The sequence below is a fragment of the Lampetra planeri genome, chromosome 9, assembly GCF_965212315.1.
Source record: "Lampetra planeri chromosome 9, kcLamPlan1.2.h2, whole genome shotgun sequence".
NCBI lineage: Eukaryota > Metazoa > Chordata > Hyperoartia > Petromyzontiformes > Petromyzontidae > Lampetra > Lampetra planeri.
The window spans coordinates 15,722,356-15,748,283 of record NC_136115.1 but is presented as its reverse complement, the minus strand read 5'-3'; the positions used below and the strand labels follow the sequence as shown (position 1 = coordinate 15,748,283).

The following is a 25,928-nucleotide window of genomic DNA, read 5'->3' as shown; positions in this document are numbered from 1 at the left end:
ACAAAGGCTCCGCACGGGGAGGAGACGGGGGGGTGTGGGATGGAGGAGCCTTCGCTTGGGGGAGCTGGCGGGGTTAGCGCTGTGCGGTGTGAGTAGGGGTTGAACTATCGCAAACGCGAGACAAAGGCGGGCGTCCTCATTCACTTTTCATTACAGTATATTGTTATTTCTGGGGTGTTCACCCCCACCGCGCCACCCCTCCGTGCCCCCCCCACCCCGTTCCCTATTCTGCACGGCCCGTGTCGCTTAATCGATCGATTGGGCCGACAACAGGTTGGAGGTGGTGCGAGCGAGTTAATTAAAAAGGGCGTCCCGCCGCCAAGGTCCCGTGTCCCATTCGACACGGGGCGGCCTCTCAATGCGCGGAGTGACGTGGGCTGGCGACTTCGCTGCCGAGCGCAGACTCCGAACTCACCCGGCAACCGGTGCCGGGCAACATCGACACAGCCGGAGAGCCCGCCAGCCAGCCAGCTTGCTCAGCCGTCCCACGCCTCAGGATGGGGTCCCCGGTCTGCACCCCCATCCCCCCCTCCCCACCTCGTCAACCCCTCCACCCACCTCTCACCCGTCCCGCGACAGCCAACACTGCCCCCCGTGGTGCGTCCACTTTCCTTCTCGCGTCCATCACTGCGCGCTGGTCTGAATGTGAACTAGGGGGGCAGTTGGGGTGGGTGGGGGGAGAAAACGCAACACGAGCAACGTGCTCTGCTAAGATACCCACGGAAGCCTCCCTGAGTCGAGAGAATCTCGGGTTGGCAGGGTTGTGCATCGATAAACAGGACCCTGGTAAATGTGCTCATCAAAGAGTGTTTAGCACGTGGGAATAACGTGGACATCTTGAATAAAGACGCCACGCTATGAGATGGACTGATAGTCAAACCCCCCGCACCATGGAATTAAATAATGCATTGCTCTAACATGCAAAGTATAATAAATGGTAATTAGTATACAGTGTTTGATTTCAGCAAGAACAGTCCTGAACACTGTTCAGAAAATTGTTGGCTACGCCACGTCAGTCTCTTTATTGTGTTCACGTCATCCTACGATCGTGGCAGACCACGTGCGTGAATAACGCGTAGGGTTACCAGATATGTCCCCGAAAGACTGCACTAGGGAATATAGATCACAATGATATAGGATTATTATGGATAGATTAAACTTCTATTCTCGTTCTAGATTTGAAGCTTTCGTGACTGCAATGATTCATATTCTCAGGTTTTTTCGGTAAAGTCACGTAGGTAAAACATTAAAAGTAATGAAAGTAAAATAAAACAAAAATAAAAATAAAATTCACGACGTTTCGGAGGCAACACACACCGTCACAGCCAGATTAGCTGCATCAAGTCTATTCTCGTGGCAGTGCCATACGCCGATAATGCTGACACCAAGGCAGCCGAGTTGCGTTCCGCAACATGTCGAGTGAAATGATAAGCCCTCTTTAATATATTCATGACTCCGTGACGGAAGAAGTCAAATTATGCACTAGTTCTGTAGTATTCCTCCTATTAATCTGGTGTCAAACAAAACACATCTGGGCAGCGGGGTGGTGACGCAGTGGTAACGCTAGTGCCTCATAGCAAGGAGGCCCTGGGTTCGATTCCCGACTCCGGGTACCTTTTTCTGGAGTGTGTATGTTCTCCCCCCGTTTTGCATGGGTTTACCCCAGGTCCCTCCCCCATGTAACTGATATCGACCAAGACATCCCAATGCTATGCACTTAAATGAAAAATACTTAAATTGGGACTAAACAGAGCAAAATCACCCCCGACTGTGAAATCTTGGCAGGATCCTCCGTGGGACGTTCTTGGGTAAACACGCGTCATATTTAAACAGTTTCCGACTGCATAGCGGTGGCCAGAGGATGCCTTTATATTGATGGAATTATTGAATCTATTCGTGCAGTGTTTTTTTGTTCCCCTCTTTTAGCGTGCGGGTTTCTCTGGGCACTCCGCTTCCTACCACTCGCGTATACAACACCAAACAACTCTCCCGAACGTCACGCCCTCCCTGACAAACCTGGAGGGTCTCAGGAAGTCAACGCAAGATGCCCACGTGCACGGGTACGAAAGCAATAAATGCTGCCACACGGAACCACTGCCGGCATTGGTGGACAGCAGAAGTTGGATATCGGGTATGGGGGATATCAAGGGCAAAGGGGACAGGGGATGTCTCAAGGCTCTTGGATGTGTCCCCTTTCAATTTACTTCACGAGCCCCCTCGACTCCGCGATCGGGTCCACGTGGACCAATTGCATCCTGACACCCAATATTACAAAACAATAATGGCGTCTCAATGGGCTCTCATCCTGCTATAAAGTTCATATTTACGAAACAGACCAAACACATGCTCGACCATACTTCACCGCGCTGGTGAGTGCGGGTTGGTGAAGCGTGGGCAGGCCCATGACCACCGGTCGTATTTTTGCACGCGTCGCCTTGTGTGCAGCGAGCCCCAGACTGGACACCGCAAGCAGTGGCCGCCTTGAGAAGTAGGAGGCTGCGGGGGGGGGGCTCTGGCGAGCAGTGACGGCCGGGGTTGGGGGGGGGGGGACGCGCCACCGCGTGGCCCCGCGCCTCCGGTGGGCAGCGACGGGCCCCGCGGTGGCGCTGCTCCGCTGCCGCCTGCTGGGCGCTCTGTGAATGAGCGACGCGGCTGGGGTCGCGCCTCTCTCTCGAGTGGCCACCACGGGGGGGAGGCAAGCGCACGGATTGATTGATCGTGGTTGTGACGGACGCAAGCGCAGCGATGTCCAGTTCAGATCAGCACCGAGGCAATCGCTAATCTCCGAGTTTACAGTCCTGAGCCACTGGTGGAAATTCCACATTCCTACGGCCACGCGAGTGATAGCCACTGTTGAATTCTCCAGTGGCTACTTGTTTTTTGTTAATTGACCTCGTAAGGAGTATGGGCTGAGTGAACCCCATAACCAGGATTTGAATTCGCAACCTTCCCGCGAGAATTTTAACTTTTTCCGCTGAGCCCTCCGGGTGGATACAATTGGTTTGAACCATGACAAACAATCAACTGAGTCCCTTATATTCTAAACGTGGACATACTTGCCAGAGGTCTGTTTCGCTGTGTTCCGTTTTTTTTTTTACGATATGAACATTACGATAAGTCCGGCAACCAAAAAAACAAGAAGAGCCATTTTTTTTAATTCGGTAAAAAACACAATATTTAAAGAGCCACAATTCACGTGAATACGAGACGGTCGTCCTGAATAACGTCACGAAACAGTCCTTAATGAGCCGCATGTCGTTCCGGAGCCGAAAGCTGCCGACCCCTGCCCGTGGTAAACTAGACTTCCATGGTGAACTCGATTTACAGAGAAAACTGAACTTCCATGGTCAACTGATCTTCGTGGTAAACTGGACTTATATGTTGAACTGGACTTCCATGGCAAACTGAATTTCCATGGTGAATTGGATTTCCATGGTGAACTGGACTCCCGTGGTAAACTGGACTTCCATAGTGAACTGGACTTTCATGGTAAACTGAACGTCCATGGTGAACTGGATTTCCAAGGTAAACTGGACTTCTAAGGTAAACTGGACTTCCATTGTGAACTGGATTTCCATGGTGAATTGGATTTCCATGGTGAACTGGACTCCCGTGGTAAATTGGACTTCCAAGGTAAACTGGACTTCTATGGTGAACTGGACTTTCATGGTAAACTGTGCTTTCACGGTTAACTGGACTTCCATGGTGAACTGGACTTTCACGGTGAACTGGACTTCCATAGAGAACTGGACTTTCATGGTAAACTGGACTTTCACAGTGAACTGGACTTCCGAGGTAAACTGGACGTCCATGGTGAACTAGGCTTTTGTGGTATCCTGGACTTCCATGGTGAACTGGACTTTCACGGTGAACTGGACTTCCATGGTAAACTGGACTTCCATGGTGAACTGAACTTTCATGGTGAACTGGACTTCCCTGTTCAGGGCACAGCAACCAAAATAACAAGAAGAGCCTTTTATCATTTCAAGAGTCGCACTGCAGTCCTTTAAAGAGCCACATTGCGGCTCCGGAGCTGAAGGTTGCAGACCCCTGCACTATATGGTCCAGGTATTTTTTAAAATAATCTCGATGGGTCCTTACCTGAAGGTCATAAGTGCCAGGATGTCCCCCGCCCCCCCCCTCAAAATTGTGTGGATATTATCCGTGACCTCGTAAAACAGAAATGCAAAACAGACACGGCTACGTTCCCTGAATGTTTGACTCAAACGCTTTGTGTTGCGACGTTCCACACGGCTCTGCCGCACACGCATCGCACTTCACACGGAGTAAAACAAAACTGCAACCGTCAGAACTGAACCGTGGAAAGAACAGCAAAAATAACCGTGGGTTTAAATGATATGTAAATATTTATTTCACAATATTCAAAAACAAGTCTCATTAAAACAACGTTATTATTTCAATGTTGACAAATTAAATATCCTACAGATAGTTTAGTTCAATGCCAATATGGAGACTACATATTTGAATAGGAAAAGTGTGGCTTTTTCATATGGAATGTATATGCACTTGTGAGACAAGGTTAAAATACATACATCTAAGCATAGTACTGGTACAATATTGAAAGATAGCAGTGCACGTATATGACTGCATGACAGCATATTTTAATTAAACATTAACCATCAGCAAATGCTATCCTAATCAACTTCAAGAGGGATGTCAAAATAGTTAATATAATCTTGCAAAGATCCTTTGAAACATTTTCAAAGGAAGACAAACCCTCATCACCAGTTGCTCTTCTCGTGCCAATACGCCCCTAGGCCTGTGCGTGCCAGCTTGTCCCGCGTAAGCCTTGAGAGCTTCGCTCGTGACAAACGGCTCTCATGAGAGTTTCAGGTCGCACCGTAGCGCTCCTGCCGCATCGCTGCAGTGACGTCAAGTTAATAGCTACAGCCGCTATGCACCAATGACATCACTTGATCACGCTTGTAAGTCAATTTAAAAGTCTTAATTTCCGTTCACAGAGTTGTAACTTGTGCCTGGATACGGATCGACACGAGACAGCGCTTTTGGTGGGTTGCATCTTCCTTCAAGCGAGTAAACGATTTTACAGTTGTAAACAGTTCTACTTCACTGGTTTCAAACATTTCTGAAAGCCAATGGCTCTGGTCCTTTGTGTTGTTCGCTAACTTGGCCCCGACCATGCCTATGCTAGAGCAGTCGTTCACTGAGTCGTAACAGTTTTTACATGACCACAAGGCCACGACGTCACCGTGTGGTTCAGTAAGGCGCACAAGAGTGGGCCATCTTAGACGTATGCTTTCACACGTGATCTCTGGGTATATTTTCATAGATTTAACCTCAGGAATCACTCACACCATAAATCACATTCCCACTCCTGCAAAAGTGACTTTGGCCTCAATGGGCTCTCACTGGGTAATCAATTACGTTTATGGACATACGCGCACGTTCACAATTATCACCGGCATCGTTCGGAGGAGACCTGTATAAAATGTGAGCGAGCATCTGTTTGTTGTACACGACCCTTGCGTGCTCTGCATTTCTCCGGTCAGAGTTCTGTGACCTCGAGGATCTCCTGTCCGGCGGCGATGATGCTCTTGTTGATGGGGATGGTGCACGTGGTCGAGTTCTCCAAGCCGCCGACGCCCTTGGCCGTGTGCGCCCCCTTGGCCGTGTGCGCCCCCCGACCGTCGCATGGTCTGTAGCGGTGAGCGGGCGTCGACTTGGCCGACTCGCCGTAGCCCTCGTCCGTGCGCACCGTCTCAGAGCTGCGCGCCAGGCCGTCGGCGACCGCCCCGGCCAACCCGGGCCCCGACGCCGACCCCGACCGCGACCTGTCGTGCCCGGCCGCCCGCCCGGCGCCCGCTCGCCGCTCGTCCTCGTGGAGGCTGCCGGGGTCGGAGGTCAGCAGCGTGCCCGTGCTACCCTGCAGGGCGCGCACTCCCTCCCCTCCGCCGGGAAGCTCCACGGGGGGGTGGTGGCGTAGGCGCAGCGAGGCCACCACCTGTTCGGGGTCCGCCAGCCCATCCCGCTGCTGGTCGCTGCTGCCCGCCGCCTCGTCCGCGTCATCGGATCCCGCTGGTATGAGCTGCGGGGGCGTGAGTGGGGGTGATGGTGCGTTACGGTGCGTCGCGGCGTGGCTCTCGTTTCACATCAAGTTCACGAGAGTGGCCGGGACGGTGCGTCAGCACGCCATGCTTGTCTGCGCCTATTGGGAGACGCGTGTTTTTTGGTTTGTTTTTAAACCCTATTGCCGTATTTTGGGTCATTTTTAAATGTTGCAATAAGTCTCCTGTGAAGTGAATCTTTAGCATCTGCATTACAACAGATTGGGCACTCTAATACATTAACCATGTAGAATTAACAGGCAGGAATTGTGTTGTTAGTGACTGTCTATTGTGGATGGCACCGCGCACGAGAGAGTGGTGTGACCAGCACCACACCCAGTGTTGATGTTTACACACCGCAGCAGGAAATCGTTTATTCCGCTGTGGCTGGGAATTAAACTCGGGTTTCCGTGTTGGTTGCGCAGCACATGAAACACTGTGTCACCATGCGCCACAACACACGACACAAACACGCAATGATTTCGTCGTGTCGTCTTAACAGACGGTTGGGGAAAGTGCTGTTAGCGAGCCCCTATGAAGGCCAGCATGGCACATGGAGAGGGTGGGTTGCCGGCACCATGCCCGGCCGCTTTTGTCTCCCCAGTGCTAATGTTTGCATACCGCACCAGGTACTGATTTGAAGCTAAGTTGACCCAAGTGAGGCCCAGGGATCGATTCATATATTCGGCACTATTATTGGTCGCAAGCAGTGTTACTGAACAGCAGTGTTGTTCACTAAATTTCAGATACGGGCCACTTTCGCCGACGAGATATCGGTGGGAGGGATGCCACACCTTTGAAACCATTGGGGTTTGACAGCAGCACGGTGATGGGGGGGTGTTTTCACATGCTGTGTATATTTCGGTAGCCACATACAGACACACACGCACGCAGTTCTGGGTAGAATCATGTGGCAGTACGAGGTACAAACGTCAGTCAAGCCCTAGTTGCGCTTCAGCCATGCTGAGTGCACACCGAGCTCACGCGCTGTGGCCATCACACAGGAATGGAGACCAGAACGTTTGGAAATGGGTGACGTGGAATGGGTGAGGAGGTTCGAGAGTCTGGAGGAGTGCGGGAGAGATGGGAGAGGGGGGGGAGTGTGGGAGACATGGGAGAGTGGGGGAGTGCGGGAGAGATGGCAGAGGGGGGGGGGAGTGCAGGAGACATAGGAGAGGGGGGGAGTGCGGGAGAGATGGCAGAGGGGGGGGGGGAGTGCAGGAGACATGGGAGAGGGGGGGAGTGCGGGAGAGATGGGGGAGAGGGGGAGTGCAGAAGAGGGTGTAGGAGAGGGGGGTGGGGGGGGAGTGCGTGGGTAGAGAGGTGGTGTTGGGGGAGGTGCGGGAGTTCGTGCGTTGAGGGTGGGATGGAACCTCGGTGGTGGATGAGCTCTCGGCGATGCTAAGCGACTTGTGCAGCACGCGCGCTGCAAACAACTTTTTGAGGCGCAGGTAGTCGTCCAGCACCACCTTGAGCAGCGAGCCCTTGCGAGGAGCGCAAACACAGATGCGGCAGAAGTAGCAGAAGCGAGTGCGATGGCAGTGGAGCGCAAGCGTGAAGAACAACGGCAATCACAACGGTCGTCATCAACCCCCTCCCTCTGTCTCTCTCCTCTGGACGAGGGCCATTGCCCGCAACGTCAGCCAAAGTTTGTGGAAATTTTTTTTGTAATGCCAAGAATGATATAATAGTTTACAGCCGTTTGTTAATCCACTGCTGGATAAAGGCCTCCTTGTGCTGCATCCACCATGGAAGTTGTTTGACCATACGTCGCTCTACTGGTCAGTACGTGTTGAATCGGGGACCCAGGCCTGGTTCAGATATGACTCAATAATCGTGTTAGCAGCGGCTCGAAATCTAATTCAAGTTAATCACTGCATCATAAGGCAGTGTTAATAACGTGTGATGAGAGTTTTTGATTTTCCACGCTTGAGTACGTGTGCAATACTGAAGAACATGGAATGGAGTTGGTCACAAAGTCACACATCAAGCAGTTTGTACCCAAAATGTAACAATCCCCTGCCCTCCCCTCATCGCCATCATCTTCCCCACCATTCACACTCACCTCCACCCATCATTCTAACCATAGGTCTCTCTTTAACAAATAATTCTGGTCTCAATGGGCTCTTGCCTGGCTATAACGGTCGTCCAGTCTAGTGGCTCAGCGGTTGAGTGATAGGTAGGTTGAGAGATAACTTGGCAAATTATCCCTCTGGGGTCAATAACATGAATGCCACTGTATGGGGAAGTCAGCGATGGTTGTTCTATTCAGAGACTCGCCCCTGCCATCGGCACGTGGATGTTATTCCTCTGCCTCAGGGCTATAAAACGAGCACTGCCTCGACACTCATTTGGGGAAGGACACTGCTCTGTTTTTATGGTGAGGATCTGGTGAGAGGGAATCGATGTGGTGAGGCAGCTATTGGCGAGCGCATTCCTCTCTCCAAACGGGCAGAGACATGCCGTGGCTTGACTTGGCACGGCGTCGGAGCACATGGCGGCCGTACCTTGACGGGGCCGTCGCGCATGATTTGGCCGAGCCGTGCGATGTTGTCATACTCCTGGATGGCAGCGCGCAGGTAGCGGTCGTCCTCGGATTTGGTGCCTCCTGTCAGCGGATCTCGGCCAAATGTGCCCTGGTGGGGGGGAAGGGGGTCAAGGGGACGGCTTAATGAACTGACAAGCGTGGTTCATAACATATGTTTAAGTTAGGCCAAGTGATGATCTGAGCGAATTTGTGCCATAAAGGCCCTCCACCACCCGATGTGACGAAATAGAATGAGTTCCTTTGTTGCTTCCTCTTTTTCTTAATTTGCATGACTTTTGAAAAGCGACGGACGCATTCGTAACGGTGAGTTTTGCGAAGTACCCACCTGCAAATCTTGACTTAAAGCTTTCGTGGCTGCAGGAATTCATATTCTTTGGGTCTTTCAGTAAAATCACGTAGATAGGTTCAAAGAAAAGAACAAAAAACTACGACATTTCGATTGCAACACAAGCGGTCGTCATCAGGAAAAGGGGGGTTAGCTTCTAAAGACAACTGTTTATAAAGGTTTCAAATCGGCGTAGCCCAAATGTCAGCAGCCAATGTTAATGTAAATGGTGGGCAGTGACCGCGGCGGTGATGGGTTTTCCACCAATCAAAGGGCTGCCAGGTAAAAAATTAGCATATTAATGTAAGATCGATGAGCATCCTCCACTGCGAGCGCGCCAAGGTGGCTATGCTAATGCAAAAGATTAGCATGGTAATGTGAGAGATTAGCATGTTAATGTAACAGATTAGCATGGTAATGGAAGATCGCCAAGCAGCGACCTCGAGGATGGCGCTTGAGGTGGCTGTGTTAGTGTGAGAAATTTAATCTGTTAATATAAAAATTCAGAGCCGAAAATAACTAATATCGGAAGGTGGTAGGATAGCAACATCACAGCCAGTCTTCTTACGTTTTTTTTCGGTAAGGTCACGTAGGTAAAAAATTAAAATTAATAAAAGTAAAATAAAATAAAAATCACGATGTTTTGGAGGCAACACAAGCTTCCGTCTTCAGGTGGAACCGTCACAGCCACGACAGCTGTATCAAGTAAATGAGAGATTACAAGAGCTACCACTCCGTATATATAATGCTTGAAGAGGGGAAGGGCCAAGTACGGCACACTTTTTATTAATATGGTAAGGTGAGGCTTAAGACTAAGAATAGACTGCATAACAAAAGACTGAGCCTTTGTTATGGAGAGGTACGGTTTGTGACTACGCCTAGCCTACATAACAAAAGTGTGAAAATTGAAAAAACTAAACCTGGTAAAACAAAACTGGCTGTCTATCAATAACCTGTAATAGTTGTCTGTCAAATAAGATGGTCCAAATAAGTGTAGTTAAATCTTTTTTGCATGGTTAATCACATCTTTCCAATGATTACTCAGTTTGTAACCATCATCACGGTTGAAATTATGTCTGTGTTTGTATATTTGTATGGCTTCGTGTACAAACCTTTGATGGTAACCAGGAGGTTTGCAGAGCACCTTGGTCTCAGAAAAGACAATTTCATGAGAGCCCACAGAGTTGTAGCAATGATCGGCAACGGCCGAAGAATCAGTTCTGCCGTGTTTCAGATCTGACTTGTGCTCGCGGACACGATCAGAAACATGACGTTTCGTTTCTCCAATGTAGCAATCACCACAACTGCAATCACCACAACTGCTACATTGGAGAAACGAAACGTCATGTTTCTGATCGTGTCCGCGAGCACAAGTCAGATCTGAAACACGGCAGAACTGATTCTTCGGCCATTGCCGATCATTGCTACAACTCTGTGGGCTCTCATGAAATTGTCTTTTCCGAGACCAAGGTGCTCTGCAAACCTCCTGGCTACCATCAAATGTTTGTACACGAAGCCATACAAATATACAAACACAGACATAATTTTAACCGTGATGATGGTTACAAACTGAGTAATCATTGGAAAGATGTGATTAACCATGCAAAAAAGATTTAACTACACTTATTTGGACCATCTTATTGGACAGACAACTATTACAGGTTATTGATAGACAGCCAGTTTTGTTTTACCAGGTTTAGTTTTTTCTTTTTTCACACTTTTGTTATGTAGGCTAGGCGTAGTCACAAACCGTACCCCTCCATAACAAAGGCTCAGTCTTTTGTTATGCAGTCTATTCTTAGTCTTAAGCCTCACCTTACCATATTAATAAAAAGTGTGCCGTACTTGGCCCTTCCCCTCTTCAACCATTATATATACGGAGTGGTAGCTCTTGTAATCTCTCATTTACTTGATACAGCTGTCGTGGCTGTGACGGTTCCACCTGAAGACGGAAGCTTGTGTTGCCTCCGAAACGTCGTGATTTTTATTTTATTTTACTTTTATTAATTTTAATTTTTTACCTACGTGACTTTACCGAAAAAAAAAACCTAAGAATATAAAATCCTTGCAGTCACGAAAGCTTCAAATCTAGAATCACAGCCAGTTATGACTCAAACTGGTTAATAACGTCCTTCCAATGATTGCTCAGTTTGTACCCATCTTCTCGGTTGAAATTGTGTCTGTGTCTATATATATGGATGGCTTCATGAACGAATCTTTGTTGATAGCCAGTGGGTTTGCAAAGTACCTTCGTCTTAGAGAAATCTGTCTGAGACCATACAACCATTCACTGGTAAGACCACTTCAGCTGTACTTAACTAAGCTCACTCGGTATCGTTAATTAAGGACATCTCACTATCTCCAGGTGATTTGCTCGTTATGTTCGATGTGGTTTACCAAAGTTACTGTGCCTGACACCATTGCAATCATCACAAGTGTGGCAATGGGCCAAGTGGTGATGAGAGTGGTGGATTGTACTTTACTGCCGTCGCACGTAGGCTCGCAGAGAGACCCACAGTCTTGCGTCGCAAAGCTTAGACTCACAGTAAAACTTGAGGCGTGATTCGGCTGTTATAAAGTTAATGCATTTCGGATGTGAAATGAAGCAAACAAAATAAAACAAGCCTCTTGCTAATATATCATGAACAACAACTTGTGCTCTTGGTAACATGAATACTCAAGGCAGGGAAACATAGGAGCTATATAAACATTTATGGATATGTACCAATTATAAATAATAGTTTGTGTTGCTGGTTTATTATTTATTGATGCTTGTTTGCCCAGGAAAGCCTCACCGAGTCTCAAGAATTTGTCAGGAGGGTCCTGCCAAGTGTTTTTCAGTAGGGACGGCGATGTTGCTGCATGTTTCAGCCAATTTATTAATTTGCATGCAAATCCATAATAAAGATTTTTTTGGGTTAAATATAAATGTTTAGTTAAATCCACCACCACGCAACACAGCCAATTAGTAAGGTTTGTGATGTAAACAAAACATGCAAATTAGTTACTAGTTCAGCACACTGGTGTGTTGGAGAGTAAATCCACAATATTTACAATTTGAGTATGATAGCGGGTTTAACGACACATTTATATTAACGAGATCTAACCCAAAAAAACCTCTATTATGGATAATATCGGTCACGAAAACCTACATATTAAACTTGCAGGTAAATTTTCACCAGTGGGATGTTTTGGCCAACAGTTACATTGCATAATTTTTTGTTTACCATGGGAGGAAACCGTAGAATCAAGAAGAAACCAATGCAGAAGTACAGGGCAGAACTTACAAGCTCCGCCGTATGTATGTTGAACTTCTATTGCACCGTACGCAGTCAACTGCGCTAATTGGAGGTGATTGCTCACACACGCATGTTGCAACATACAAACTCCACACGGAACAGCGTCCGAGTCGGGAATCGATCCGAGGCCCTCTATGAGGTACGATTGTTACCGCTGTGTCATCCGATAGATCATCAACATGGTGAAGGTCAGGGCTCGGTGGGAGGGAGGCAGGGAGGGTGGGAGGCAGGGAGGGTGGGAGGCAGGGAGGGTGGGAGGGAGGGAGCAGACACGTTACTGTGACGGCGCCAGCGCCTGCTGCAGCGAGGATGAGATGGGCGTTTTAACGGCATCGTTAATTCCTGCGCGATGTGCGTCAGTGTGGTGGCGGCATGGCGCAGTGGCAACGCTCGCGCCGCTTCACAGCAAGAAGGCCATGGGTTCGATCCCTGACTCGGGCCCCTTTCTGCGTGCAGTTTGCATGTCCTCCCCCTGTTCTGTCATGGGTTTCCTTCGAGTTCTCCGGTTTCCTTCCATCGCTGAAAAAAAGTATCCAATGTGACTGGTATTGGCCAAACATACCCATGCCGAAAAACAGCCTGGAAACTACTTAATTTCAGACACAGTAGCAACAACTAGGCAGGAACCCTCCGAAAAATAATAATCTTGAGACTCTGTGAGGCTTCCCTGAGTAAACAATGACGATGGTAATAATAATCCACCACGATAGTGCAACGTACATATTGTACCGAGTCACGACCACAAGACTCACGTGGGTCTTGGCGGGGCTGTTCCACAGCTCGGTGATGTCGCTGAGGTTGTCCGGAAGGCCATCGTCATGCTCGGCCTGTGCCGCCAGCTCCATGTCGCGGTAGTACGGGTCCAGCCACACCGGGTTGGCCCTGCGCGCCCACACGGACACTTCACAGCCGCCGCTCGGGCGACGGTGGACGACGGCGACCCCACCGCCCCAGGCCGTTGTTGTTGGTCCGTCATTGGGTGAGGGCATCCCACACGCCAAAGCGGGCCATGGGGGCTATCTGATCACACTTCACCGTCAGTGCAATCGGCTATCCGATCGCACTACATCCGTTCCTCCCATTAACATGGTCGGCTATGTACGGTGCGAACGAAGTTCAACATACAAAGATCCCCCCCATATAGCGTTAACAGACTGTTGGGGCAAGTGCTGTTTGCAAGTAGCGCCTATGAAGGCCGGTGGTGGGTGGCCAGCACCACGCCCGGCTACTTTTGTCTCCCTAGTGGCAATGTTTACACACCGCACCAGACACTCATTTGAGGCTGAGTCGATCTGGAGGAGGTCCAGGACCGGTTCAGATAATCGTCACTGGTGTTGATCGTGAACGAGAATGGAAACCGGGTCGCTGTTTTCGCAGTGCAGCGCACTAATCGCTACACTACATATACAGTGTGGGTTGATGATACAAGAATGGATTCTTCCGTACTGCCCTCTGCTGTCTACAACATAGCCCCACAGCCCATGACTGTGTGCACAATGGACACCCAATCTGAGCACCACCCGGGCTCAACGTCTCAGATCTGACGGGATTGGGCGCATTGCATGTGATATTGGCCTGAGACATTCCGACACGCTCGCTCGGAGCTTTAGTCTTGGAATAACGATTTTGCGGTCGCGTGACGCGCTGATTGAATTACATCTCGTGCCTTTTAATGTCAATACCGTGGGATCGCTACCAATGTCACTGCCTTTGAAGCCGAGATAACGAGAGCAGAATCACGAGTCGAATTCGGCAGCCTGTGACGTAGACCAGTATGGTGATTTATTTTGCGCATCTTCTTTCCAAAATTGTTTTGAGCAATCACTCCAGTCTTGGGCCTCGATTACTCACTATATTATTGTCTGCCTTTACAGTATCCTCCAAACACTCTCGTGTCGTCCCTTTACAAGCTATGAGTAGAGCTACATCTGTAACTTGGTGATGCCATTGCATTATACGCCAGCCCGTTGATGGCGGCGCTTGCTGTGTGCAACTCACAATCAGACGGTATGGAGCTCAAGACTCAGTCCGAAGTCAACTCACACCTTCATCCCTCTGAGTTCTATAAAACGTGTACCACTTAATGGGAAGTATACATGGTTTCACTCAGTCCGAGTATAGGAATGTAGAATTTCCAGCTCTGACTCAGGGCTACAAACGGGAGATGCGACCCTGGCGCGCTCATCAAAGCAGGTAACCATTTTCACTTCGCATCGCGTTATGCGCTTGCCTGCAGGATAACGCTTCCGTTATCGCTTTCAGCTTGTAGACCAGGGGTCCTCAAACTACGGCCCGCGGGCCACATGCGGCCCGCCGAGGACATTTATCCGGCCCATGGTCACTAATTGGGCTGCGCTTGTGAGCACTAATTGGGCTGCGCTGGTGAGCACTAATTGGGCTGCGCTGGTGAGCACTCATTGGGCTGCGGTGGTGGGCACTGATTGGGCTGCGGTGGCGAGCACTGATTTGGCTGCGCTGGTGAGCACTGATTGAGCTGCGGCGGTGGGCACTGATTGAGCTGCGGTGGTGGGCACTCATTGGGCTGTGCTGGTGAATGGTTCAATGGGCCAATTGACTTGACTTGCCCCCCAGGCCTAAGGCTGCCAGCCCTCCCCTGGCTGTGCTTGACTGGCTCTCCCTCCCTCAGCTCCCTCACTTGCCCCTCGGCTCCACTCCCAGTGATATTCCTGTGTGCTGGGGATGTACTGCGATCTGTGAACAAAACTGCAGGTGTAATTAACTTTTTAATGACACCCGCACCAGTGTGAGCCTGGGGTAAAAGCGGAGTTCCCCCAATCAGACTGCATTGATGGGCAGTGCAGTCTGTATGTCTCTGTGTGGGCAAAGTTATTGCTGGTATATTGTTTTTGTAGCGCTGTACATATATATATTGGTATTTTACTAATAGCAATTTTGACTCCCTAGGAAACTGATGTCAAGAAAGAGAAAAATTGACTCGGAGTGTAGGATATTCAAAGAACAGTGGACTTATGATTACTTTTTCATGCAGTACAAGGAAAGAGCTGTGTGTCTGATATGCCAGAATATAGTTTCTGTGTTCAAATAATACAATTTACATCGACACTATGAAACTCAACATAAAGATAAATATGATTGTTTGGTTGGAGAAGTGAGAAAAGATAAAATATTAAAACTGAAAAATACATTAACAACTCAGCAAAATACTTTTGTGAAGCAGAAGCAGCTAAATATTTCATCACTGCGAGCAAGTTTTCAAGTTGCCAAGCTAATAGCGTGCACTGGCAGACCATTCGTGGAGGGAGAATTTGTTAAAGAATGCCTTCTTTCTGTTGCCAAAGAGATGTGTCCAGAGAAGGCCGATTTATTTAGTACAGTGAGTCTTTCAGGACCTACAATTACACGGAGGATTGAAGAAATGGGAGACAATTTGCATCAGCATTTGCAAAACTCCACAAAAAAACTTTCCTATTTTTACTTGGCACTCGACGAAAGCAATGATGTTCGTGATTCTGCACAACTTCTAATTTTTATTCGTGGGATGAATGACTATTTCGAAGTCACAGAAGAGCTTGCTGCACTGCAAAGCATCAAAGGAACAACTACAGGAGAGGATATCTATGAAAAGGTTTGCCAAACTGTGAATGGTTTGGAGCTGAATTGGGCTAAACTAGCCAGTGTGACAACTGATGGTGCTCCTAGCATGGTGGGGTCTAAGAAAGGAGTAATTGCTCGCATTAACCAAGAGATGGACAAACATAACCATTCTCATCCAATAGCCATACACTGCCTCATCCACCAACACGCGCTGTGTAGTAAATCACTGAAGTGGAACTCTGTTATGAAAATTGTGGTATCTTGTGTTAAATTCATTAGAGCTCATGCACTAAACCACAGACAAATTCAGGAATTTCTGTCTGAACTAAATGTTGACTATGAAGATGTTCTGTACCACACAGAAGTCCGTTGGCTGAGTCGAGGGAGAGTTTTGAAACGTTTCTATGACTTACTTCCACAGATTACAGCTTTTCTGCTTTCAAAAAACAAAGTACCAGAGCTCAATGATGCAGAATGGAAATGGCACCTTGCCTTTCTGACAGATGTAACAGAGCTACTCAACAGTTTCAATGTGCAACTTCAAGGAAAGGGGAAGCTCCTCTGTGATATGCAATCACATGTCAAAGCATTTGAAGTAAAATTAGGCCTCCTCATCAAACAAGTTAAGGAGGAAAACTTCTGCCATCTCCCCACAACTCAAAATCTGTTAGCGGAAAAACCATTGGTTGCAATTCCCAAACAAAACATGTGTGGATTCACTGGAAAAATTGCAAAAGGAGTTCCAATTTAGATTTAAAGAGCTTCATCTCCATGAACAGGACATACAGCTTTTCCGTAACCCATTTTCTATTGACATTAAAAATGTGGATACAATTTAGCAAATGGAACTGGCTGAACTGCAGAATTGTGACTCTCTGAAAGACGCATTCAAGTCAAGCAGCCTTCATAATTTCTATGCATCTCTCCCCTCTGAGACATATCCTCATCTCAGGAACCATGCACTCAAAATGGCAACCATCTTTGGCAGCACTTATGTCTGTGAACAGACTTTTTCCAGAATGAAACATTTGAAATCTCCAACCAGATCTAGACTAACGGATGCACACTTGCATTACTTGTTACGACTAGCAGTGACAAATATGGAACCGGACATTGACCATCTCATTAGCCAAAAGCAGGCCCATAGTTCCCATTGAAATACTGGCAAGTTTGTTGATTTAACTTTACTTGTTCTTCATTTTAAATATTGTATTTGTTCCCGTTTTGTTTCTTCACTTAAAAATACGATATATGCAGTGTGCATAGGAATTTGTTCATAGTTTTTTTTAACTATAGTCCGGCCCTCCATCGGTCTGAGGGACAGTGAACTGGCCCCCTGTTTAAAAAGTTTGAGGACCCCTGTTGTAGACTGTGCATTCAGACCACGGCGTCAGTGCGACTGACACTGCAACAGTGGCAATAAATGGCCTCAGTGGCTGCGAGAGAACTGGCATTGAGGAGAGAGACAGAAGGATCGTCCGACTTGCCCCTCCACGGCGAACTTGTTTGTGTTGGGCATGTTGTCCAGGATGTCCATGAAGCCCTGCTGGTTGCCTTGAGTGCACAGGGGTCATGGGGTCAAATGCACAGAGAATGGATTTATGAGACGGGGGCTTAAAGGGGCCTCGCTTGAATGAGCGACCCGAACGAAACGACGCGCAGGCGATGTTCGCTCACCGAGAGAGCCAGCAACGATGGCTCTTAGCTTCCGCTTGTGACTGAAAAAGACGAACACACACATGCACGCAACTGCTAACGCTGTATGCTCTGCACTAACATGGTCACAAGTGGCAGTTCGGAAATGCCGTAATGCCATGTTTCATGCAAGAGTTTGGTTTAGTCTTGTGGCATTGTAATGGTGAACACACTGGACTTGCCATCCAGAAGTTGCCAGTTCGATTCAATCTCCCAACAGTTGAAATAACGTGCACACTTCCTAAATCCCCACGCGTCCACCTGTGTCCACCGGGCAGTACAAATGAGTTCGCCGCAGGTAGTAGATGACAAGTCACGTACGGAGAGGTCAAATGCAGGTACCCCTGCCTGTCGCAAATGCCTGGCCAGAGTGCAGTGTGTAAAGAGTGGCCACAACCCTCCGGATTTCCCTGCACATGATGTCATATTGGCTATTGGCTTATCCAGCAAGTGTGCTCAGCACTAGAGGCCACGCAATGTGTGGGCACTGCCAACGTGTTTGTGGTGCGGGCAGCAACACGAATCCGCGACGCGGGAAGTCGGATGGCTCACGTGGTCCTGTAGTACCAGTTCATGACCACGAGGATGGCAATCACCAGGACGAGCAGAATGGCCAGGATGACGACGGCCATCTGACCCGAGGCAACACGCAGAGCACACGTCAGCCACGGGCAGCTCCGAGACAGCGGCGAGTGTGGGCAGGGTCGTGCGGGGTGACTCTCCTTGATTGATTGATTTGACAGTTTTTGTCTACGCGGGTAAGAAGCATTCTGCCTGAAGCTGTTGTTTTACGAGAATGACCCACGGAGGGACCCTTAGTGGAAAAACAGAAAGTTGCAGCAGCGAATCAATCACATTGCAGACACTGGTGAGGGGTCCCAGCTACCACGAGGTGTGCGTGTGGCTAAATCCGTGAGACACGAGTCCGTAGCTCACCCGGTGAGGGGTGTGAACTCACCTGTAGGGAGGTGAGGTCGTCGGACTTAGTGGCCACGACGGCCGGCTGAACGTCGAGCACGTTGTAATTCCGGAAGAGGTTCTTGAGCTGCTCCTTGTTGTCATCGATGAGAGCGATTACCCTGATGCGTCACAGCAAATGCTTACATTATCATCATCGTCGTCGTCAATGTCGTTATCATCGCTATCGCTGTCGTCTTAATCGTCATCACCGATGTCATGGATTACCATTGTTATCACTCGACAATGACAATAGATGTTATCATCTATCACGAGTAACATCCTTGCCATTGTCGGCATCATCAATGACTATAACCAGACGGACAATTGTCACTGATGTCATTGACATGACAATCATCATCATCACTACTACCATCATCCATTATCCACTACCCATTTATAAAAAAAGACTAAGGCTCAGTGTGCAGTAATTAATTATAAAATGTAATCTCATGGGTAATCCCTCCCCCAGTGTCACTGTCTGCTCGTGATCCTCACACGATGCTCAATCACTCACCTGCTAACATCCATGATTTGATTGGTGTCTTTGTTGACGACGTGGATGAGAACGTCCGACTGGGCGAAGTTCACCCGTCCGTTACTGTCCACGTGGTACTGGGAAAGAGGCCGTGCAATTGTTAAGTTATAGTCAACATATGGACGAATTGGCGGTACACCGGTGCAGCATAACACACCGGTCCTCATAAAACAGTCTAAAATCTAAATTTGATTCAGCAAATCTGTTTTATCAGTCTTTAATTGATGCTGTCACCAATTTTGACGCGATTTGAAGGTTTATTCAGTCTACTGACACTTGCTTCAAAAGGTCAATAATGACCGCTGATTTGGGACCTTTGAATCGAGGAACCGTCCAACCAAATCTAGGGCACGAGAAGTCAAATCTGCCTTTGGAACACGGAGCAGCCAATCGTTATCAGGCTGGGTACTGCTAAACGGCAATATAACTGTGAAGCACCATTGGAACCTCCTTTGCCAGTAGCAAAATATGATAATTGGCTTTTTACCCTTTTATCTGGCAACAAAACTGACACCTTTTTTACAAGGAGTCATGTTTGCATTGACCACAATACCTGCGGTCATCTGGTCCAACACCATGTGAGACTAGGCTCTAAGAAAAGCTGTCTCGGGTGTGGACCAATCAATTTCAAGGACAGTGCATACATTATCAGAGTTGTGTTTTTTTGTTTGCATTCCGACCGCAGGTATTGTGATCAATGCAACCATGACTCCTTGTAAAAAAGGTGTCAGTTTTGTTGCCAGATAAAAGGGTAAAAAAATAATTATCAAACTGTGAAGCTTCATGTTCAGCCGCTCGTAATATTCGTCTTCGGACTGCTACGACATCACGAGAACTGATTTTTACGCACCACCACCCCTCAAGATTTTATTACCAGAGTTGCAAATCACTGGAAAATAAATCATGATTACAAACTTTGTTTTTTTATGCTGCTCATCACTGGTGTACCGCCGATACATTCATATCACCATCGCTACGATGGAGCGTGAACCAGTGGAGATGTCTAACCGGCTGTCCAGGCATAGCGAGCGAACGCGACGGATTCAAGGGTCTTTCTGGGTGGTGGCGAAACCGTGCGGTAGCGTGCTTCGCCGCTTGCTGCAGAGGTTCACGGTTTATCAACGATGCATTTCCGTGTTCACGTCTGCTTCACAGTGGACGTTAAAGTTCCGGTGGCACTATTGGAAAAGTGCAGGCCACTGCGGGCTGGCATCATCATCCAACTTTGCCAAATGCTTTGTTTACCTGTAAATCACGCAACGGGATTAGGGCAACATCACCCTCTCCTGTGAAACTACTGCAGACTGTGTCTATCTAACTATAGTAATAGCTTTGCACGATAAGAACGGGCCGAATATCACATGTACTAAATCAATATAATTTATATACCATATATAACGTTCTTCTGGAAATGCCTGTGTAAATTATTTTATAAACTGATAACCATCTCTCCTGTACATTTTAAATTGCGCGATATCTCGTGCGGTGGATATGCGGTGACTTTCAGCTATGCAAGGGAAGTTGAAAACAGAGCTCTGCGGTTTTCAGGCTCCAATAGGAACAACTGAGCGCATCGCAAGCGACTGCCCCATTCTCTCCACTCGCTGGGGGAGTCAGACCACTCCGCGGAACTGCGAGTAATGCCATCGATTAGATACTGAATATAGACCCGAAGCTACAGATGTCACAAGCTAGGGTAAGAATTGATCCTGTGAAGTGTATCCGTAGCTATTGTATACATTGGCTCGAGAGAGCTTTTGCAAAATGGTTTTCAAATGCTCATAATTGATTCGCGAGTTAAAATTCTGGTCAGGGGTTGACTCAACCCATTATCCCCGCACGGTTGCAAGATTATTGCCACTCCGCTCCTGCTGACTCATGACCACCCGTGAAAATGAGCGCTGTTACGTGCGTGGTTTGCGCATTATAAAACCACGACCAACGACCTAGACAACTGCATTTGTGGGGTGGGTGAATTCATCATGTTTACTTCACGCTACAAATAGTTTAATGGGTGACAAGAATGAACATTGTCGGAGATTTCAATAAAAGTGCAATCATTTTCAGTTTGCAGGCGCAAGCATCATGAGTCAAATCGTCGGGGTGGCCTTGACCTAACTGGGCCCACGTATACGTTGTGTCGCAGTGGCAGTGTGGCGGGTGTGGGCACTGGCGCAACAAATGAAATGGGATCCGCCACCCCACCCTGTTCTTTTTCCCTGTTTTGTTATGGCCTGGCACTGGGGGTCCTCCGGCCCTGTGCAGCCTGCACACTAAGCATCTACAGCAAGTGGCGGCAGCAGAGGCACCTGCACATCGTCGGTGTTGACGATGGCACCCGTGATGTTGGACAGCAGCTTGACGAACTGCTCCTGGAATGCGCGCACGCGCTCCGGAGTCTCGTTGATGACGATCTTGACGCGCTGGTCGTCGCGCAGGATGTACACGCCCACGGTCGCCGTGTCGTTGTGGCCAGCCAAGTCGGCCACCACAACCTCGAGCATGAAGTAGCCCGGGCCGTACGCCGTGAAGAGGTCGTATGTGCGCAGGATGCCGTCGCGCCCGCCTGCGCGTGCGCACCGGGAGCGGTAGTGCAGTGGTTAGTGTGCTGCCTTACGAACCGAGCGATCAGAGTTCGATTCTCGCTCACTACCAATAACAGTGGTGGCAGTCCTGGGCATCCTCTGGGTCGACGAATAACTGAGGTTAGTACTTTGTGCAGTGTGTAAGCATCAGCACTGTGGAGACAAAGGCGGCCGGGCGTGGTGCTGTTCACCCAAACCCTTGTCCGCCGTGCCGACCTTCATACAGTAGGTGCTGTTCACTAACAGCACTTGCCCCAGCAGTCTGCTAGAGGCTACACGGGGATCCTTGTGCTGCGTGTGGCCATACCCAGGGTGAAGATGTTGTACATGCGCGTGGAGCTGTTGCTGCTGTGCTTAATGTAGAGTATGCTGAGGATGCGGTACAGCACGATGCTGTTGTTCCCCACGTCCCGGTCCACCGCCTCCAGCTGCAGCAGCTCTGAGCCCACCTTGGCGTCCACCGCCACGCCTGCGGAAGCCTCTTGTTACCACCCGACCCGCGCACATTCACCCCTTAATCCTTTACAAAATGTATTCAGTATCCGGACAGGTGGCTTAGCAGCAGAGCAGCTGGGTGGCAATCCGAAGGTTGAGAGTTCAATTGTTGGTTTTCAGTTGACACATCCCTCTGAAGTCGATAAAATGAGTACCACCTTCTGGGTATCTATACTAGTTGTCCTCTGATAGACTTAACCCTGTCATAGGAATGTGGAATTTTCACCACTGGCTCAAGGTTATAATCAGGCGATGATTACCACCTCAAATGCTTATTTGAGGAAAGTTTTAAATGCAATAGTGTAGTTCATCTTCCGGGATGACCCATATGGATCCAATTAAGGAATTACCACTTGCTGGGCTGCACCCGAGTTAGGGAGGCTTTGTTTTAAGACCCAAAACATAGGTGTCTGGGTAGCTCTGAGGTCAGAGCACTTTCCCACAAGCCCTGCTACTTAGAAATGTTTGTCACATGGCATCCAAGCCAACATTTAACACTTAGATCTGGAAATTTGCCAAGTTAATAAAAAAAACTATATTTTAAGTCCAGTCAATAGTGACTCGGGAGTAAAAATTATGGTCAGGGGTTGACTCTCAATCCATTATCCCCACATGGTTGACAAGAATAGTACCAATTTGTGGTGAGTCAGCAGGTGTCACCCTTGGACAGAGAACCACGTCTCTACAGACATTAATTTCCTCCACTCGCTGCTGACTCACGACCACACGTGAAGATGAGCGCCGTTACTGACTACACCTGACAGCCATGTTTGATCACAGGCGGCTCCCCGCATTCTAGCCCAGGATCTCGGTGATGCTGGCTCATTGCCTTTTAAAGCCACCCGGCCACATTTACAGTCTCGTTTTGACACAGTATTTGTTTGCATTGTCACGTCGGTCCTTGCCTGCTGTGTACTCGTGGTTGGTGAAGACCGGCCACTGGTCGTTGATGTCCTCCAGATAAACCCTGACCTCGCGGAGCGTGCGGTCCTTCGAGGGGTCGAACTCCGGGCCCGTCGTCACGGCCTGGGCCGCCTGGGCCGCCTGGGCCTGGAAGGGCGAGGCCAGGGCCTGGCGGGCCCTCGCGGCCACGGCAGGGTTCCAGTTGGGGTTGCTAGAGGCCTTGACGATGACGGCGTAGTAGGGGCTCACCTCGCGGTCCAGGTCACTCAGCACCACCAGGAGGCCCCAGCGACTCAAGTTGAACTTGTTCCCCTCGTTCCCGGCTGTGCACAGCGGGCCAGGAGGAATCCGGTTTGGAGGAGGATAGGGAATGGCCACGGCACACGAGGGTGGGATTGGAGCTGCAATGGTTGGTTTCTCATTGCTCCCAATTACATTCCAACTGCAGGGAGTCCTGCAGTAAGCAGTAACCCACCTTGTGTTAGCAATCTCGTGGTACAACTTTTACAAGCCCTGAAAAGAGTGTTCATTTGAATTAAAGAGACGTTTGAAATTCTCAGTGTTAAAAATTAAATTAATGGAAAAAAATAAATGACTTCTACATTTTTCTCAGGTTTTTTCGGTAAAGTCACGTAGGTAAAAACATTAAAATTAATGAAAGTAAAATAAAACAAAACAAAATAAAATTCACGACGTTTCGGAGGCAACACAAGTCTCCGTCATCAGGTGGGACCGTCACAGCCGAATTAGCTGCATCATTCACTTGATGCAGCTAATTCGGCTGTGACGGTCCCACCTGATGACGGAGACTTGTGTTGCCTCCGAAACGTCGTGAATTTTATTTTGTTTTGTTTTATTTTACTTTCATTAATTTTAATGTTTTTACCTACGTGACTTTACCGAAAAAACCTGAGAATATGAATCATTGCAGTCACGAAAGCTTCAAATCTAGGACTTCTACATTATATATGTTGAACTTCGTTCGCACCATACGTGGTCAACCGTAGTTTGATAACGTTCAGGCTGAGGATATCAATTAGCTGCAGTTGAGGACCAAACTATACCACGGGAGGCTGAAACCCGGATTTGAATCCAAGATCTCATCGATGCTGGCTTATAAGTGCTTTGACACAAACCTCCTCGGCAATCCAGCCACCTCTACTCCGGCATGCTGATGAATCCAGAAGCATACGTAGTAGAGGAATTGACTGAATACATTTATTATCAGGGCTCCTGGGTCCTCCTGAAAGAGACCACTGACACTCAGTGATACTTCCCTTGGTGAGTAGAAAAGAGTTTGTATCATTTAATTACTGTTCTAAGCATAGCTGGACTTTTAACAAAGCAAATACGTTTTTGGTCTTCAAATACAGGTCTACACAGAAAATACCAGAAATATTATCAAAGTAACTTGGAAGTTCTTCATGGAATGTCTTGAGAAAGCATTGCAGATGTAATCGGTAAATACGAGGTTGTGATGGGTGGGACACGTGGTGTGCAGCGTGGCAGAGGTCAGGTTACTAGCACAGACATTTGGAGTGGCACCCAGAGGTCAGTGGTGGTGGAGATGACACCGTAAGAGTTGTCTAAAATCTAGCTCGGGCTTAATATCCGACAATTTTTCAGGTCGCAGGTAAATAACAGCAGGCTAGAGACTGGACCATAGCCAAAACCATAGCAAGGTGTATACTGGATGTGGTGTACCAGCTTTGGAAATATCTTTTGGGTGAGCAATCCAGACAGACCTGACCGAAATTAATCCCTGCATCTATCAGAATAAAGCACATGGCGAGGTGCAGTGGCATCAACAACATTGGCTGTGATGTCCGCTCAATCTTTACCTTGACTGCTAAGGTCAAGGGAAGTAACACACCACCGTCGGTGCGGCGCTGCTACTCGTGTGCGCTGGGCGTGTGACGAGACGGCCGCGGTTACCTGCGATGAAGTAGTAGACAACGGCGTTGGCGCCAACGTCCGCGTCGACGGCGCCGCTCACGTTCCCGACCGCCGTGCCCGGGGGGGAGTGCTCGGGGATGGAGAACGACTGGTACGGAGCTCCGCCGTCCTGCCACGCATGGAGAGCGAGACGGAGGAAATGACGTTTGCGCTCGGACGAAATCGAAGCGACGCTCAGTGGATATCACGAGCTGCCTTTGGAGGGGTGCGTCCATTCTCCCTCGTGAGTCTCAGCCAGCGGGCGTCGTCCGACCCAGCAACGTGTCCTGCTCAAGCCCACCCACATCACTTAGCAGCCAACGTGCGTGTCAGTTTAACACGTAGTAGACTTTCGCGACCAATATTATCCATAAAGAGGTTTTTGGGTCAGATAGCATAAATATAAATCTGTCCTTAAAACAGCCACCACCCGACACAGCCAATTAGTTAGGTTTTTCACGTAAACAAAGCATGCCAATTAGTTACGAGTTCAGCACAACCGGTGTGTTGGAGAGTAAACCCACAACATGTGTGTTCCCCGATGCAAGCGTTCCTCTTCCTGCCTCTCAGTGCAATTACAATCATGTACCTCTCCATGCATCTTTGTCCACCTTTCAACTTTGTTTGTGTCGAGGTTCATGTTTCTGACCCACGTATCATAGCGGGTGATATATATTGATTACTATACACACGTGTGGAAGTGCGTGTGTGTGTACATGTGGGTGGGGGGCAGTAGTGCAAAGGTTAGCGCGCTGCACTACGAACCCGGCAACCCAAATTCGATTCCCGCTCACGGCCAACACCAATGATGATTATCTGAATTGGTCGTGGACCTCCCCTAGGTAGACTCAGCCTAAAATTAGTACCTGGTGCAGTGTGGAAACATCGCCACTGGGGAGACAGAGAGGTAGGTACTCACTATCAGCTGGTACATGCGGGTACGTACGTGCGGATACATGTGGGTCCATGCGGGTACAGGTGGGTAC

The 25,928-nt window shown here is 48.7% G+C and overlaps 1 protein-coding gene across 1 annotated transcript in view; it reads right to left on the bottom strand.

The window, feature by feature from the left end:
• Positions 1-4,355: 4,355 nt before the first annotated feature.
• Positions 4,356-25,928, bottom strand: part of CDH23 (cadherin related 23) — a 264,190-nt gene continuing 242,617 nt past the window's right edge. Inside the window, exons 60-72 of the mRNA XM_078597759.1 lie at positions 24,943-25,072; positions 23,010-23,330; positions 21,917-22,078; positions 21,334-21,590; positions 19,004-19,101; positions 18,488-18,608; positions 18,082-18,161; positions 17,512-17,552; positions 17,322-17,388; positions 13,011-13,140; positions 8,594-8,722; positions 7,460-7,570; positions 4,356-6,067 (exon numbers count right to left, since the gene is read on the bottom strand). Coding sequence (XP_078453885.1) covers positions 5,528-6,067; positions 7,460-7,570; positions 8,594-8,722; positions 13,011-13,140; positions 17,322-17,388; positions 17,512-17,552; positions 18,082-18,161; positions 18,488-18,608; positions 19,004-19,101; positions 21,334-21,590; positions 21,917-22,078; positions 23,010-23,330; positions 24,943-25,072 — 2,187 coding nt within the window. The 3' untranslated portion in view covers positions 4,356-5,527. The remainder of the gene's footprint in view (positions 6,068-7,459; positions 7,571-8,593; positions 8,723-13,010; positions 13,141-17,321; positions 17,389-17,511; positions 17,553-18,081; positions 18,162-18,487; positions 18,609-19,003; positions 19,102-21,333; positions 21,591-21,916; positions 22,079-23,009; positions 23,331-24,942; positions 25,073-25,928) is intronic.